The 12,852-nt window shown below is 38.9% G+C and overlaps 1 protein-coding gene across 17 annotated transcripts in view; it reads right to left on the bottom strand.

The window, feature by feature from the left end:
• The window catches only part of myo18ab (myosin XVIIIA b), a 147,761-nt gene that overhangs the window by 77,441 nt on the left and 57,468 nt on the right, over window positions 1–12,852 (bottom strand). For 12 of the 17 annotated variants that reach the window (XM_088299775.1, XM_088299787.1, XM_088299778.1 and 9 more), the window contains exons 3-11: window positions 12,653–12,718; window positions 11,910–11,997; window positions 9,521–9,627; window positions 8,488–8,664; window positions 6,008–6,218; window positions 4,664–4,806; window positions 4,442–4,542; window positions 2,406–2,469; window positions 1,571–1,715 (exon numbers count right to left, since the gene is read on the bottom strand). In XM_088299775.1, the coding sequence (XP_088155901.1) occupies window positions 1,571–1,715; window positions 2,406–2,469; window positions 4,442–4,542; window positions 4,664–4,806; window positions 6,008–6,218; window positions 8,488–8,664; window positions 9,521–9,627; window positions 11,910–11,997; window positions 12,653–12,718 (1,102 nt within the window). The remainder of the gene's footprint in view (window positions 1–1,570; window positions 1,716–2,405; window positions 2,470–4,441; window positions 4,543–4,663; window positions 4,807–6,007; window positions 6,219–8,487; window positions 8,665–9,520; window positions 9,628–11,909; window positions 11,998–12,652; window positions 12,719–12,852) is intronic. The other 5 variants (XM_088299785.1, XM_088299791.1, XM_088299792.1 and 2 more) reach the window with 1 other exon arrangement.

The raw sequence follows: 12,852 nt of genomic DNA, 5'->3' as shown, positions 1-12,852 counted from the left end.
GCAAACATGCAAGTAAAGAGAGGTGGTTAGAGAGACAACATAATTGACGGATTCATCAATTCAGTCACAACAAAAAATGTGCATTAGTGTTCAGGAATCTCCACCATGCTTTTCCATAACTCCTGCTTTTTTTCTACCTTCATGACTAAAACCTTCAAGCTATTTGATCCGATTAATAAAAACTTTATAAAGTGTTATAACTGCATCTAGAGTGTATTTAAAAAATAAAAAAAATAAAAATAACAATAATAATAATAATAGTGTGTATGAATGTGGGTGTGAATGTGAGGTTTTGTCAAGCGCTTTGGGCACTGTACATTAAGCGCTATACACCGGTAAGTGCATTCCTTTTACCCGAATAATAATATGTACTGACAGACAGACAGACAGATGGACACACAGATATATAGATGGACACCTTTCTAATCCCGTGTGTGACTTAAATTGTCAGTGTATGCACAGTATGGAAGCAAGGTTGCCATACCAGAAAAAAGAAACATTCAAAAGTTCCCCAAAAGCAAGTTCCTAAATAATGTCAAAAATACACACAAAATCGCGCGGACAGAGTTCCACTTCTGAGCAGCCCAACTTTATATACAGCAATTTTCATGATGACAATTTTATTATTTAGGGAGTAGGAAAGAAACACACCAGATAAGGCAGCACTGCTGCAGGTTGGCCTGCAAGATGGCGCCAGTCGAGCAACTCTTTTTATAAACTTTTTTTTATTTCCAAGGTCGAAAAAACTGACTGAAAAAACTGATGTAATGATTCGATTCAATTTTAAATTTTCAGTTCCTAATATCGATTTGATTTTTATTAAGTCGCTGCCATGCTTATCTCTGTGCGCTTGCGTGGTTCTGCAGCCCTCCACAAAAGCTATCTGCATTGACGTGTAAAGATTTATAGTTTTTGGTTCCATTTGAAATACAGTTGCAGTAATTCAGTGAAACTACCTATAAAATATACTAAAATATATACTTTAACATATTTCACTTAATTGGACACCAATCAATTTTTCTGAAATCATATGAATACATTTTGGCTAATGTACTGTGCTAAAGAAAACTGAAATACACTTGAATTGATTTCTAATTTGTTTTTTATTTAACCTTCTTCACTATGTATAATGTAATCTACATATACAAAATATGGTATGTACCTGAGGTTTAGCCATGGAATTACACAACCCACAATGCTTCTGTTCTGCATCATGGATGACCCGGATTACCACTAATACGTGTATGTGCAAGTAACTGCGGGTAAGCAGCTTTTTTGCAGCAGAGACATGAGAGAGCGGTCTCTGGTTAACATGGTATTGCGAACCGATATTTTTATTTTTTTACAACAATTAATATTTTACGCAGTTAAAATCGATATGAATCGATTAATCTTTACATCCCTACAATTGAGTATAAAATGTATGATTAATAATAGTGGGTTAATAATGCCACAGCACCAGTGTCATCCTTGAGGATAACTTTCCTCCCACCCAGTAAGCTTGAGCTTAGTGCCAATCATCATGTATGAAGAGGGGCTCAGTCTCAAAGAAACAAAAAGACATTCGTACCTTTAGTTGCTCCCGCAGCCCCCAAGTGGTAAATGGCTCCCACGATGAGCCAGAGAGCCTTTTGCTCGTCACTGGAAATGCCCAGCACCTTCATAGCTGCCTGTAGTTTCGTAAACTGCTGGGAAGCTCGCTGTTTATCGTCGGGCTGCAGAAGTTAAGATCAGATCAAACTTTGGTCACCCATATCGAGAAACCAAAATGTTGCAGGGACATATAACAACACATCCATACAGTACGAGTAAAAACTTTGGAAACACCCTCTCATTCACGGTTTTATAATAATAATTTGTGGATTAATACTTATGTCCTCAGCATTACAAAGAAATATTGATTAAATTATTTGGTAAACAGATACATGTTCATCAAAACAGAATATTTTTTAAAGTTTACATTCATCAAAGTCGGCATGTATTGTCCAGATAATTGCTTTGCATTTATTGGTATTTTCTCAGTCATCTTTATGATGTAGATGATGAGGTTCAATTCACAGCTGTGCATTATCAAGAGTCAATTGCTTGGATTTCTTGGCCTCTTACTGTGTTTGAGACCATTGTTCAGGGTGTACCCCGCCTACTGCCCGAACACAGCTGGGATAGGCTCCAGCACCCCAGCAACCCTCGTGAGGAGAAGCGGAATGGATCATGGATGCATGGATAAATTTGAAGGTGTTTTCAAACATTTGAATGGTACTGGAAGGAATCTTTGAATCTGATACTTTTGGTCAAAGAAGCTTGATATACTGTTGTACACTGGATAGGGGAGCTCTCTAATCTCGTTGCACACTTGAGTACAATGACAATGAAGGGATTTCTAATTCTAATTCTAATTCGATTACCTTTGACTGTGGAATGATAGCAAAAGTGCTGTTCTCAGCCAGGTGGTTAAAGTGAAGTTCAGTCCTATAAGAGAAAGAAAAGAGACTTGCAAATGCGAACAAAAGGTACTTTTATGTGTTCAATTTCCACATAGACCCCCTTTAAGGATGTTGTTTATGGCAACAAACCAACAACATTGGAGGCCTTTAGACAATGCAAGTGCAACAAACCCAGTGGAGACTTGGGCAAATATTACCCAAGCAGTAGTTGGCTGTACACATAAATGTCTGAAAGCTAATGGCCATCCTCTTTGAGCACTTCTGGTAATCATAAAGGCCAACGGTAACTTGTACTAATCTCATGATATGTGAAGACATTTGGTATTAAAATTGTGTATGGATTTCCTTTTATTGTTTTGTGTGTATACAGTATTTTGGCTATAACTCTGTAATTAACGTGATTGCAGCAGAAAATACTGGCATTGTGAAATTGGTTATCGACTGGTGTCACCCGAGGAACTGCATTATCCTATTGCTAAGTAACAAATCACTTTCAAAGAAGTAACAAACGATATGTAACTGAATAGAATGTGCTGTATTGGTCAAAGCTATCTTTTGAAAACATACAGTGCCTTGAAATAAGTATCCATACCACTTGAACTTTTTTACATTTTGATCTTACAATTACTAACTGTAGTGTATCTTTTTGAGAATTGAAGTGATCGCACTACACAAAGAAGCACAGAATTGTGAAGTACGACAATAATTATGTAGGGCTATTAACATTTTACCGAACATACAGTGAATCTGAAAAGTGTTGTTTGCTTTGATACCCTCAAATACAATTCAGTGCAAGCAGTTGCTTTCAGACTGCTGCTCAGACCGTTATTTGAAGGCCTCAGCGGTTTGCTAGAGAACACTCATTAATAACAGCATCATGAATAATAAGGCAAGAGAGGTAAAGGATAAACGTGTGGAGAAAATTAAAGCATGGATACCTTATTAAAAAAAACATCCCAAGAAGCGCTGTTTAATCCATCATCCAGAAATAGTAAACCTATGGCACAATTACAAATCTACCAAGACATAACTGCCCACCTAAACTGAAAAAGCGAGCATGGAGAGCACTGGTCAGACAAGCAGCCAAGAATCCCATGGTCAGTCTGAAAGAGCTGCAGAAATCTGTAGCTCGGGCGGCAGAATCTATCTATCTATTATTTACAATTAGGATTACAATTCTTTATAGGTACAAACATAATTGGGTTTGCACTTCATAGCTTACTTTAATGATGATTTGCACTGATTGGAATCAGACAGGGATGGGGGTCTTTCTAGAGAGTTTTGCACAGCACCCAATGAACAATCATGTTGGAACGGTACTTGGATGTCATGTTTATATATATACATATACATATATATACATACATACATACATATATATACATACATACACACATATATATATATACATATACATATACATATATACACATATATACATATATACACATATACACATATATACATATATACACATATATACATATATATACATATATACATATATATACATATACATATATATACATATACACATACATAGATACACATATACACACACATACATACATATACATATATACACATATATACACACATACACACACATATACATATATACATACATACATACATATATATATAGATAGATACATACATATATATACATACATATATATACATCTATATATATATATATATATATATATATATATATATATATATATACATACATATTTATACATCTCTCTCTCTCTCTATATATATATATATATATATATATATATATATATATATATATATATATATACACACACACACGTGTATTTTATCCATTTTATTTTACTACCTGCCAGAAACCCACCCAAAAAGGTGACCAAGTTTAGGCTCGCAAAGCACCAGTTGACAATCGCTGTTCTATACAGAAACATTGCCAAGAGAAATGGAGGTACGCATTACCGGATTTATTTTGGCTACAGTAATACTAGTACATTCACCTCAGGGCACTGTCAGCCCCAGCCATCATGTAATAGAAAACGTTGAAGGTTGACTCATTCTCTGGTCGTCTGCTCACCCTCATTTTCTCCAGCAACATTGTCTAAGCAGAATAAAAAAACAGAAGCCACTGTTCTTTAATTGACTTTGCTCGATTACATTACTTAACTGCTTTTTTATTTCATGCACAGTACGTCAAGGTGTAATGATATTTTTTTTGTTACCTGAATGGATGCAGATGCCACCTGTCCAGCTTGATCAAAGTCAAGCGACACTACATGTGAGAAACGACTGGCATTGGCGTTCATAGAGGTGAAAGTGTGACCGAAAGCCTCAAGGATTGTGTAGACTGCTTGCCACTTTTCCGCTAAGTGACATAAAAATTTTTTTACACATTTAACATCAATTAGATCAGTACATAAACACATTATAAATCATTGCAAATTTAGTCAGTTTACTGTAATTTCCGGACTGCAGGCTTCTACTTTTTTCAATATGTGTTGCCATTAAGGGCTTGCGGCAAATAGCTCATATGTTATTTCGAGTGCTGAGATTTCTGAGTTCATAAATGCAACAATCGGTGCGTGGTCGTAACACATGTGCTCCTGCCGTCTACCGCGAGTATACTGACACTGTCTTTCGGTTTTTAATTAATGTGAGTCCGCTGACTAATGCCGCCATCATCCACAGTAGATGCTACAATATATTAGGGTACCACAACAGGACATGAGTGCGGTGTTCCATCAGACGCACATTGTATCCTGCATGTGCTAAATTGAGCTCGCTTCCATAAATGACTGCCTTTATGTCAGAAATCGAACACCAGCCATAACATGCTTCCTTTTTAGATGCTCGTTTATCACATCGTGCTAGTAGTTGTGAAATGCATCCGAAATTGGGTGGCATGGTGACCGACTAGTTATCACGTCCGCCTCAGAATACAGAGGTGCAGGGAACGATCCCGTCTCCGGCCTTCCTATGTGGAGTTTCTATGTTCTCCTCGTGCCGGGTTTTCTCTGCATGGTTTACTCCGGTTTCCTCCCACATTCCAAAAACATGCATGGCAGGTTAATGGGATACTCTAAATTGTCCCTAGGCGTGACTGTAAGTGCGAGTGGTTAGTTGTCTTTGTGTGCCCGAACATTGGCTGGCAACCAGTTCGGGGTGTACTCTGCGCGAAGACAGCTGGTATAGGCTCCTGCACGCCCGCGACCCACATGAAAAGCAGCTTGGATAGTGGTGGGATGGATGGCATCTGGACTTTCGGACTCTGTTGTAACACTAACATGGGTTAGCCATGAACCGCAATTACACATCATGCTTCATCACAGATGACCCAGAAAATGTGACGCGAATCATTTATGGATTTTTACTCGGGCGATTCACAAGGAAATACAGACCCTTTAAATCAAATAAGCTTTGTAGTCCGGACATCACAGTAATTGTGTTTTGTGCTCTTGACAATATGACAACAGTTTTCATTAAAAAGATAAAGATAAAGATAAAGATGTCCTTTATTAGTCCCACAATGAGGAAATTTGAAGTGTTACAGCATAATGTATGCTTACCAGAGAAGATTTTGCCCGTGCTGCCAGCAATAGAGACCAAATACTGAACAAGGTGCTGGCAGTTGGTGGTTTTGCCACTGCCAGACTTTCCTAGTAGTACAATTGACTGATCCTGCCTTGTAGTGAGAAGATTACGGTAGGCCGATTGGGCCACAGAGTAGATATGAGGCGCAGAGTCTTCGCGCCGACACCCTTTAAACATGTGCATCACCTAAAAGGGAGGAGGAATTGGACATAGTATCAGAATATGACATTGATGAAAAAACAGCTATATAAAAGTGAATAATAAATGTGATATAATAATTATGGGTAAAAGTAACAGAGGGCTCTGCAGAGATCATTCTGCTATCGAAGAAAATAAATGCAGACAACAAAATGGAGATTTTCAACAGGGGAAGTTCATGTGTTTGCTTTGTAACGAGTGAATGTGGACTCAAAGGAATAAAACCCTTGGACGGACCACCCACTAAACATTGGGAAAGCCCGCTCTCGGCCCATCTTGAATACTTGTCTTAAAATGCATTTCAATTCTTTGGTTTTTGACTCAGTATGAGACTCTGTATTTACCGTGTTTATGTTATTAATTTGTTCTTTTGATCATCGGAATGTTCTTAAACTGAGGTTACAAAAGAAAATTATTACAGTCGTAGATTATTCACGTGCAGTAGATATTTCCACAAAAAGCTTTCCTGCAAAGATATTTAATTGACATGCAAGTGTATCAATCAAGGCTCAAGTATCTCAATCAAGCATTTGAAAATAGAAACTTCACAAACTTCTGGGATAAGTGTGTTGAGGAGGGAAAATGCACAAACTAAAAAAAAAAAAGACACTTTTGTATTAATGTTCAGTTCTGCGTACACCACATGAATGCTATTCAAACAAATGCTTGGCCCTCTTTGACAAATGAGCACTTGCAGCACTGTCACATGCCTTCACATCATAGCCATAGCCAATGGGAATAAGCTCCAGCGAGGTGACATTTTGTTTGAAAAAAGCAAGACTATTTTTGTGCCGTGTTGTTGTTTAGATATGCCTATACACAATGGTCACTTAATTTAAAAATTGATTTGTTTGAAACTTTTCTGTTTACACTTTATATTTAATTAAAATGTTGCTTTGATACAAAGTCTGTTTGTTAAATACACTTGTGTCTATTTTAAAAACTGATGCTGTAAAACAAAAACAGTTTTGTTTCAAGCACAGAGGGTACAATGTCTTTGGCTTTGCTGGGATGAGTGAAAGTCATTTAAAATTCAAACTAGAGTGCTGTTACATTTTTGTAATGAGCATTTGAAAAAAAAATGGACAGATGAAACTAATTAATGGCAACATTTTCCATAATCAATCACAATCATAATTTTATACTTCCTGTACTTTATAGAACTATTTTCTGTGAAAACTTGTAACAGATTTAAATAACATCTTGGAATTGTTCATCCATTTATTATTCAAACTAAATAAATAGAAATAATAATAATAATAAAAAAATAAATAATACAAAATAAAATCATCAAATGGGCTCACCACTTGTGGGCGGGACAAAGGGGTTGGGTGCTGTGTGAGCCGGGCAGCGGCAAGAGGCAGGGACCTTGGCGCTCTGATCCCACGCTACAGATACTAGCTCTTCTGACATGGAATGTCACCTCTCTGGCAGGGAAGGAGCTTGAGGTGGTGTGCGAGGCAGAGAAGTTCCGACTAGACCTAGTCGGGCTCACCTCCACACACAGTCTGAGCTCTCTTGAGAGGGGTTGGACACTCTTCCACTCTGGAGTTTCCCAAGGTGAGAGACGCCGAGCAGGTGTGGGCATACTTATTGCCCCCCGGCTTGGCGCCTGTACATTGGGGTTCAACCCGGTGGACGAGAGGGTAGCCTCCCTCCGCCTTAAAGCGGTGGGTCAGGTACTGACTGGTGTTTGTGCTGATGCACCAAACAGCAGTTTAGACTACCCACCATTTTTGGAGTCTTTGGAGGGTGTGCTAGAGAGCGCTCCCCCTGGAGACTCCCTCATTCCGCTGGGGGGCTTCAATGCTCACGTGGGCAATGACAGTGAGACCTGGAAGGGCGTGATTGGGAGGAATGGCCCCCCCCAATCTGAACCCGAGTGGTGTTCTGTTCCTGGACTTCTGTGCTCATCATGGATTGTCCATAACGAACATCATGTTCAAACATAAGGGTGTCCACATATGCAATTGGCACCTCGACATGATGTTTAAATAGTTTAAAAAATAAATAATTAATCTCCACAGTTAATGCTTCAACTTTGTCAGCCCTAATAAAACATTTCAAATGCGTCCACTTGTGTCACTTTAAAATAGCATACAGTACGTCCGGGCAGACATTTTAAACTGAGGTCCTTTTCATTATTTGGTAGAATACCCCTACATTATATATATTGGCTGCAGGGGTCAAATTTACCCAATAAGGGTGTTATATACAGTAGTCTGTTTTTGACTTCCCAGATATATTTGCCACTTGCCTTTTCTGAATACATGGAGGCTGCACTGACAGGGTTTATGACCACCATGTTGGGTCCGGCGTAGGAGTGGATGAGGTTTCCTCCATAACGCTGCCGCAAGCAATGCATTACACTGGATTCATTCAGATAGAGCAGCGAAGCCAGATCCTCTGACCGATCGTATGATGGAGGGTTGGCCTAAATGAAGCACATTAAATCAGAAAATAAATATTTCAATCCATAATTATAGTATGTGAGAAATGTGTGGATACTTAAAGTTACTGTACACTACCTTTGTGCTCATGATGAGTAGTTAACGTAATATATTGTTTAGAAATTTAAATTTGGAAATTTTAAAGTCCGAACATTTGCAAACTTAATGAACCCTGATGTGAACATGCATTTTTCTACCTTCTCTAACAGTCAAAAATGTTTGCCCCTCGGTGGAATGGGAGCTTTAAGGATTTCAATGAGTTTAATGAAACATTTTAAAAGTATTTGTTTGGTAGTGTTTGAGTGCATCCAAACTCTTATTTATTGCGGTGATATTTTGCAGACCAATTGTAATGGGTAAAAATTGCTGATGTCGAGTGACCATAGTTAAAATCAATTTGTATATATAGTTTTACCTTCCCACACACTTTAGATTTATTGTAAATATAAATGGAAGAAACATAGACATTAAATACATACAGTATTTTCTATATATATTAAGCTTGCAATTTGTTTATGTACATGCATGTGCCTTGATGGTGGAGCCTGGTGGGGTGGCGTCTGACAAGCCTGTGTGTAAATGTTTGGGCGTGAGCTGTGGACGACAGCAGCTCAGGTGTGAGTAGTGTTGCTGGGTTCTTATGTTTTCCTGGCATTTAATAAATGGCTAAAAAATCCATTGGTGAGTAGGACTCTCCTGTCCCAACATACTAAGCATAATGTAAAAACCCAATAAAAAAAATAATCACAAAAAAATATATAAAATACAGTATAGCGTGGGTGCAAACAAAGTGCAATTTAGCGGGCTAATACTTTATTTTCCTCAGATTCCTTCACTCACCTTTTCGATATCATCCTCATCCACATCAAGTATTGTCCCATCATGTTCTAGTTTAATTTTCACCTTGCCTTCCTGCAGGAAGCCTGGCTCTGTCTTTATCACCGTTGCTGAGCAAGAGCAAAAAAGGGCAAAAGTTAGAATTAGCCAACATACCGTGCATTTATTTGTGGCGGTCGCATAGAAACTTAAGATTTTACCCCCCCACATGGAGGGAGCTACATGATGAAAAGGTTTACCAATGAACAGCAATAAAATCTTTCATACTATAAAATTTAAAATAGTTGCTAGCGAACATTATTAGCATGTCTAAGATTGGTAGTCTGCAGCTTTACCAATTGAGTGCTAACGGCAACACCAGAGAAAGAAGTCAAACCAAAAAAGAAAAGAGGGGAGAAAAGAAGAAGCAGAAAGAATATACATATTTTGTTCTAAAAAAAAACCCAAAAACAACACTTTATTAACAAAGGAAATTTAACAAAAAGACAAGGTGATGTGAACCGAAGAACACATAAGCCGTTTTCTCAATTTGCATTCTTGTCTGTCCTTACGTCCTAATGATCTTGCGAAACGTCAGTCAAGGACCAAGTCCCGTTCCTATTGAAAGTACACCTCACCCAAGATTGCACCAAATACCTGGCTGCTGTTGTCATCTGTTATCTTAAACCAAGCGTTCAGAGCTTGGTGAAGATTTGGCTGGGAAAATATTGCAAAATGTGTTTTGTACTGCAATCAAAATGGCTAAAATATGACAGGGGAGGAGTAGTCAAACTTTTCCTCACCCTTCTTATGCACTCTTAGATTAGAAAGTATGTTCTCAAGTTCATACTTAAGAAGACCGTACATGTTGAGTTTACAAGAGCGTACTCTGCATTCTTGATCTCAAGCAACCGCTATATAGGATGTTATAGTGCTATGCAACATGGCGGAAGGCAGCTCAGGTAATGGTGATATATCCTTACATTTTATTGTGTGCAGAGAACGAAGGGCGGAGTGGAAAACAAAACTCACCACCAAGGGAGGCAACAAGCTACATCCTGTAAGTAATTTTAAGTTCATGATGTCTATCGTGTATGATAATTAATTTGGGTTGTGGTCGTTTACATTACCAATATGCAAAGAATATAGAGGGCCGCAAAATAAAGACTGTTCAAATTTAAGACGCATGTAACAAATGTTTTTGATTCACATTTCATTTACAATATTCTGATAATACTGAAGACTGTAATAATTGGTTACAATTTTCATACATTTTCACCTTTAACTGTCCGGAAATAATGATTAAATCACGTTAACATTTTATTATGTACAGCCCGGCCTGCGTTACGCACTTTCTCAGTCACTTTCATTGTTGCTGTCAGTGTCACATGACGCCACGCGTGTATGTACGTGTATGTGGAATCATCATCAGACAACTCAATAGGCCAAATAAATAAACAAACCCCAGTGGTAATCATGGATTTTTTATTTATATGTTTTTACAGTGCTCCACACAGTCAGGATTCACGGGTCAACTTCAGCAATTGTTGCTCTTTGCTCACATGCAGCCATCCATCCATCCATCTTCTGTACCACTTTTCCTCACTAGGGTCGCGGGGGTGCTGGAGCCTATCCCAGCTATCTTCGGGCAATAGGCGGGAGACACCCTGAACTGGTTGCCAGCCATTTGCAGGGCACACAGAGACGAACAACGATCCGCGCTCACACTCATACCGAGGGGCAATTTAGAATGTTCAATCGATCCGCCATGCATGTTTTTGGAATGTGGGAGGAAACCGGCGTACCCAGAGGAAACCCACGCAGGCACGGGAATAACATGCAAACTCCACACAGGATGGCTGGAGCCGGGATTGAACCCACGCCCGATGCTGTCTCTCACTGTGAGGCCATCATCCTAACCAGTCATCCACCGTGCCGCCCCACATGCAGCCAGTTTTGCTAAAAGATTTGTTATCGCTCATCATTATCCAAGGCGCCCAATGAACTACACAAATGGTTGATACAACGATTTAGTATTAGTGCGTCCTTGGACAGACTCATTGGTCAGCTGTGGCGTGTTCGGTAATTTCATTGGACAGATGTGACGAGACTATCGGAAATGTCTTGGCGGCATAAAGCTCTTTAGTTAAAAAAAAAAAATCCACAAATTAAACTGGGTCAAAGCGTGGGAAAAAAGTATTGTCTTGTAATCCGAAAATTACAGTAATGGCTCAAATTAGATCTTTCACAAAGTCCATAGTACCACACACAATCCCTACCCTTCCTCATTGCGCCTCACAGGGAGGTAGTTGTCATGTCAGGATCAACTTGTAATGATTGAAATTGGGGCAATGTGTGTACAACCATACGTGCGTGTGTCGTATGTGTGAATTCGAAAGCAATGCTAACTCACCCAGGGAGAATCCCTCCTTATGGATCAGCCAGACTTTCTCAGAGCCATACCAAGCCTGCTCTGCTGCTATCTGCTCCTCCGTCTTTACCTGAGTGCCAAAGAGACAAAAAGTGAGCAAGGCATCATAGAGGAGACTAGAAAACTTCAAGTCAGCCTGATGTCAGCTGGTATTTACAAAAAGTGAGCAAGGTATCATAGAGGAGACTAGAAAACTTCAAGTCAGCCTGATGTCAGCTGGTATTTACAAAAAGTGAGCAAGGTATCATAGAGGAGACTAGAAAACTTCAAGTCAGCCTGATGTCAGCTGGTATTTCCAGTTCAACAGCAGCCCTTACTAAAGGTGGATCATGCAGTGGATAACGGTGGACTGAGAATCCATTGAGCAATACGTGCTCCTTCAGAGTTGTATGTACGTGTGTGGAAAACATAGACAACTCAATAAGCCAAATAAATAAACACAATTGAAAAATAATCAAATGATATCTTAAAGGAGACATTATTTATGCATTATTTCCACAGTTCCCTGTGTTTGAATGAAATGTCTGAAAGTCTTATGTCAAATTTAAAAAATTAAAATTTCCCATAATATGTCCCCTTTAAGTTAGGCGAGATTATTGACAACAAAAAGGTGGAAAAACTATAGTCGGCAGGCAGAATGAGTGAATACAACACAGCACTGAACGGTGATTGGTGATTATAGCAGAGGTGTGGAGATATACACTCAGGCATCGTGCAGGTCAGACCTGGGACTGCATAGAAGTAGCATGAGATGCCTGAAGGAGAGTTACAGGGTCCTCTTCCGTGGATCCCTTTTGGCCAGCAAGGAGAGGTCAAAGTTTACATATGAGCAAGGACTATAGAAAACATGGGAACGTGCAATAAATAAAATACAGACAATAGTGATTAAATATGCAAACTGTCATTACCTAATGACATTGGACAC

This window comes from Idiotropiscis lumnitzeri, chromosome 7 (genome assembly GCF_059441095.1).
Source record: "Idiotropiscis lumnitzeri isolate Australia: NSW breed Sydney's pygmy pipehorse chromosome 7, RoL_Ilum_1.0, whole genome shotgun sequence".
NCBI lineage: Eukaryota > Metazoa > Chordata > Actinopteri > Syngnathiformes > Syngnathidae > Idiotropiscis > Idiotropiscis lumnitzeri.
The sequence above is the reverse complement of the archived record's forward strand: the minus strand, read 5'-3'. Positions and strand labels throughout refer to the sequence as shown.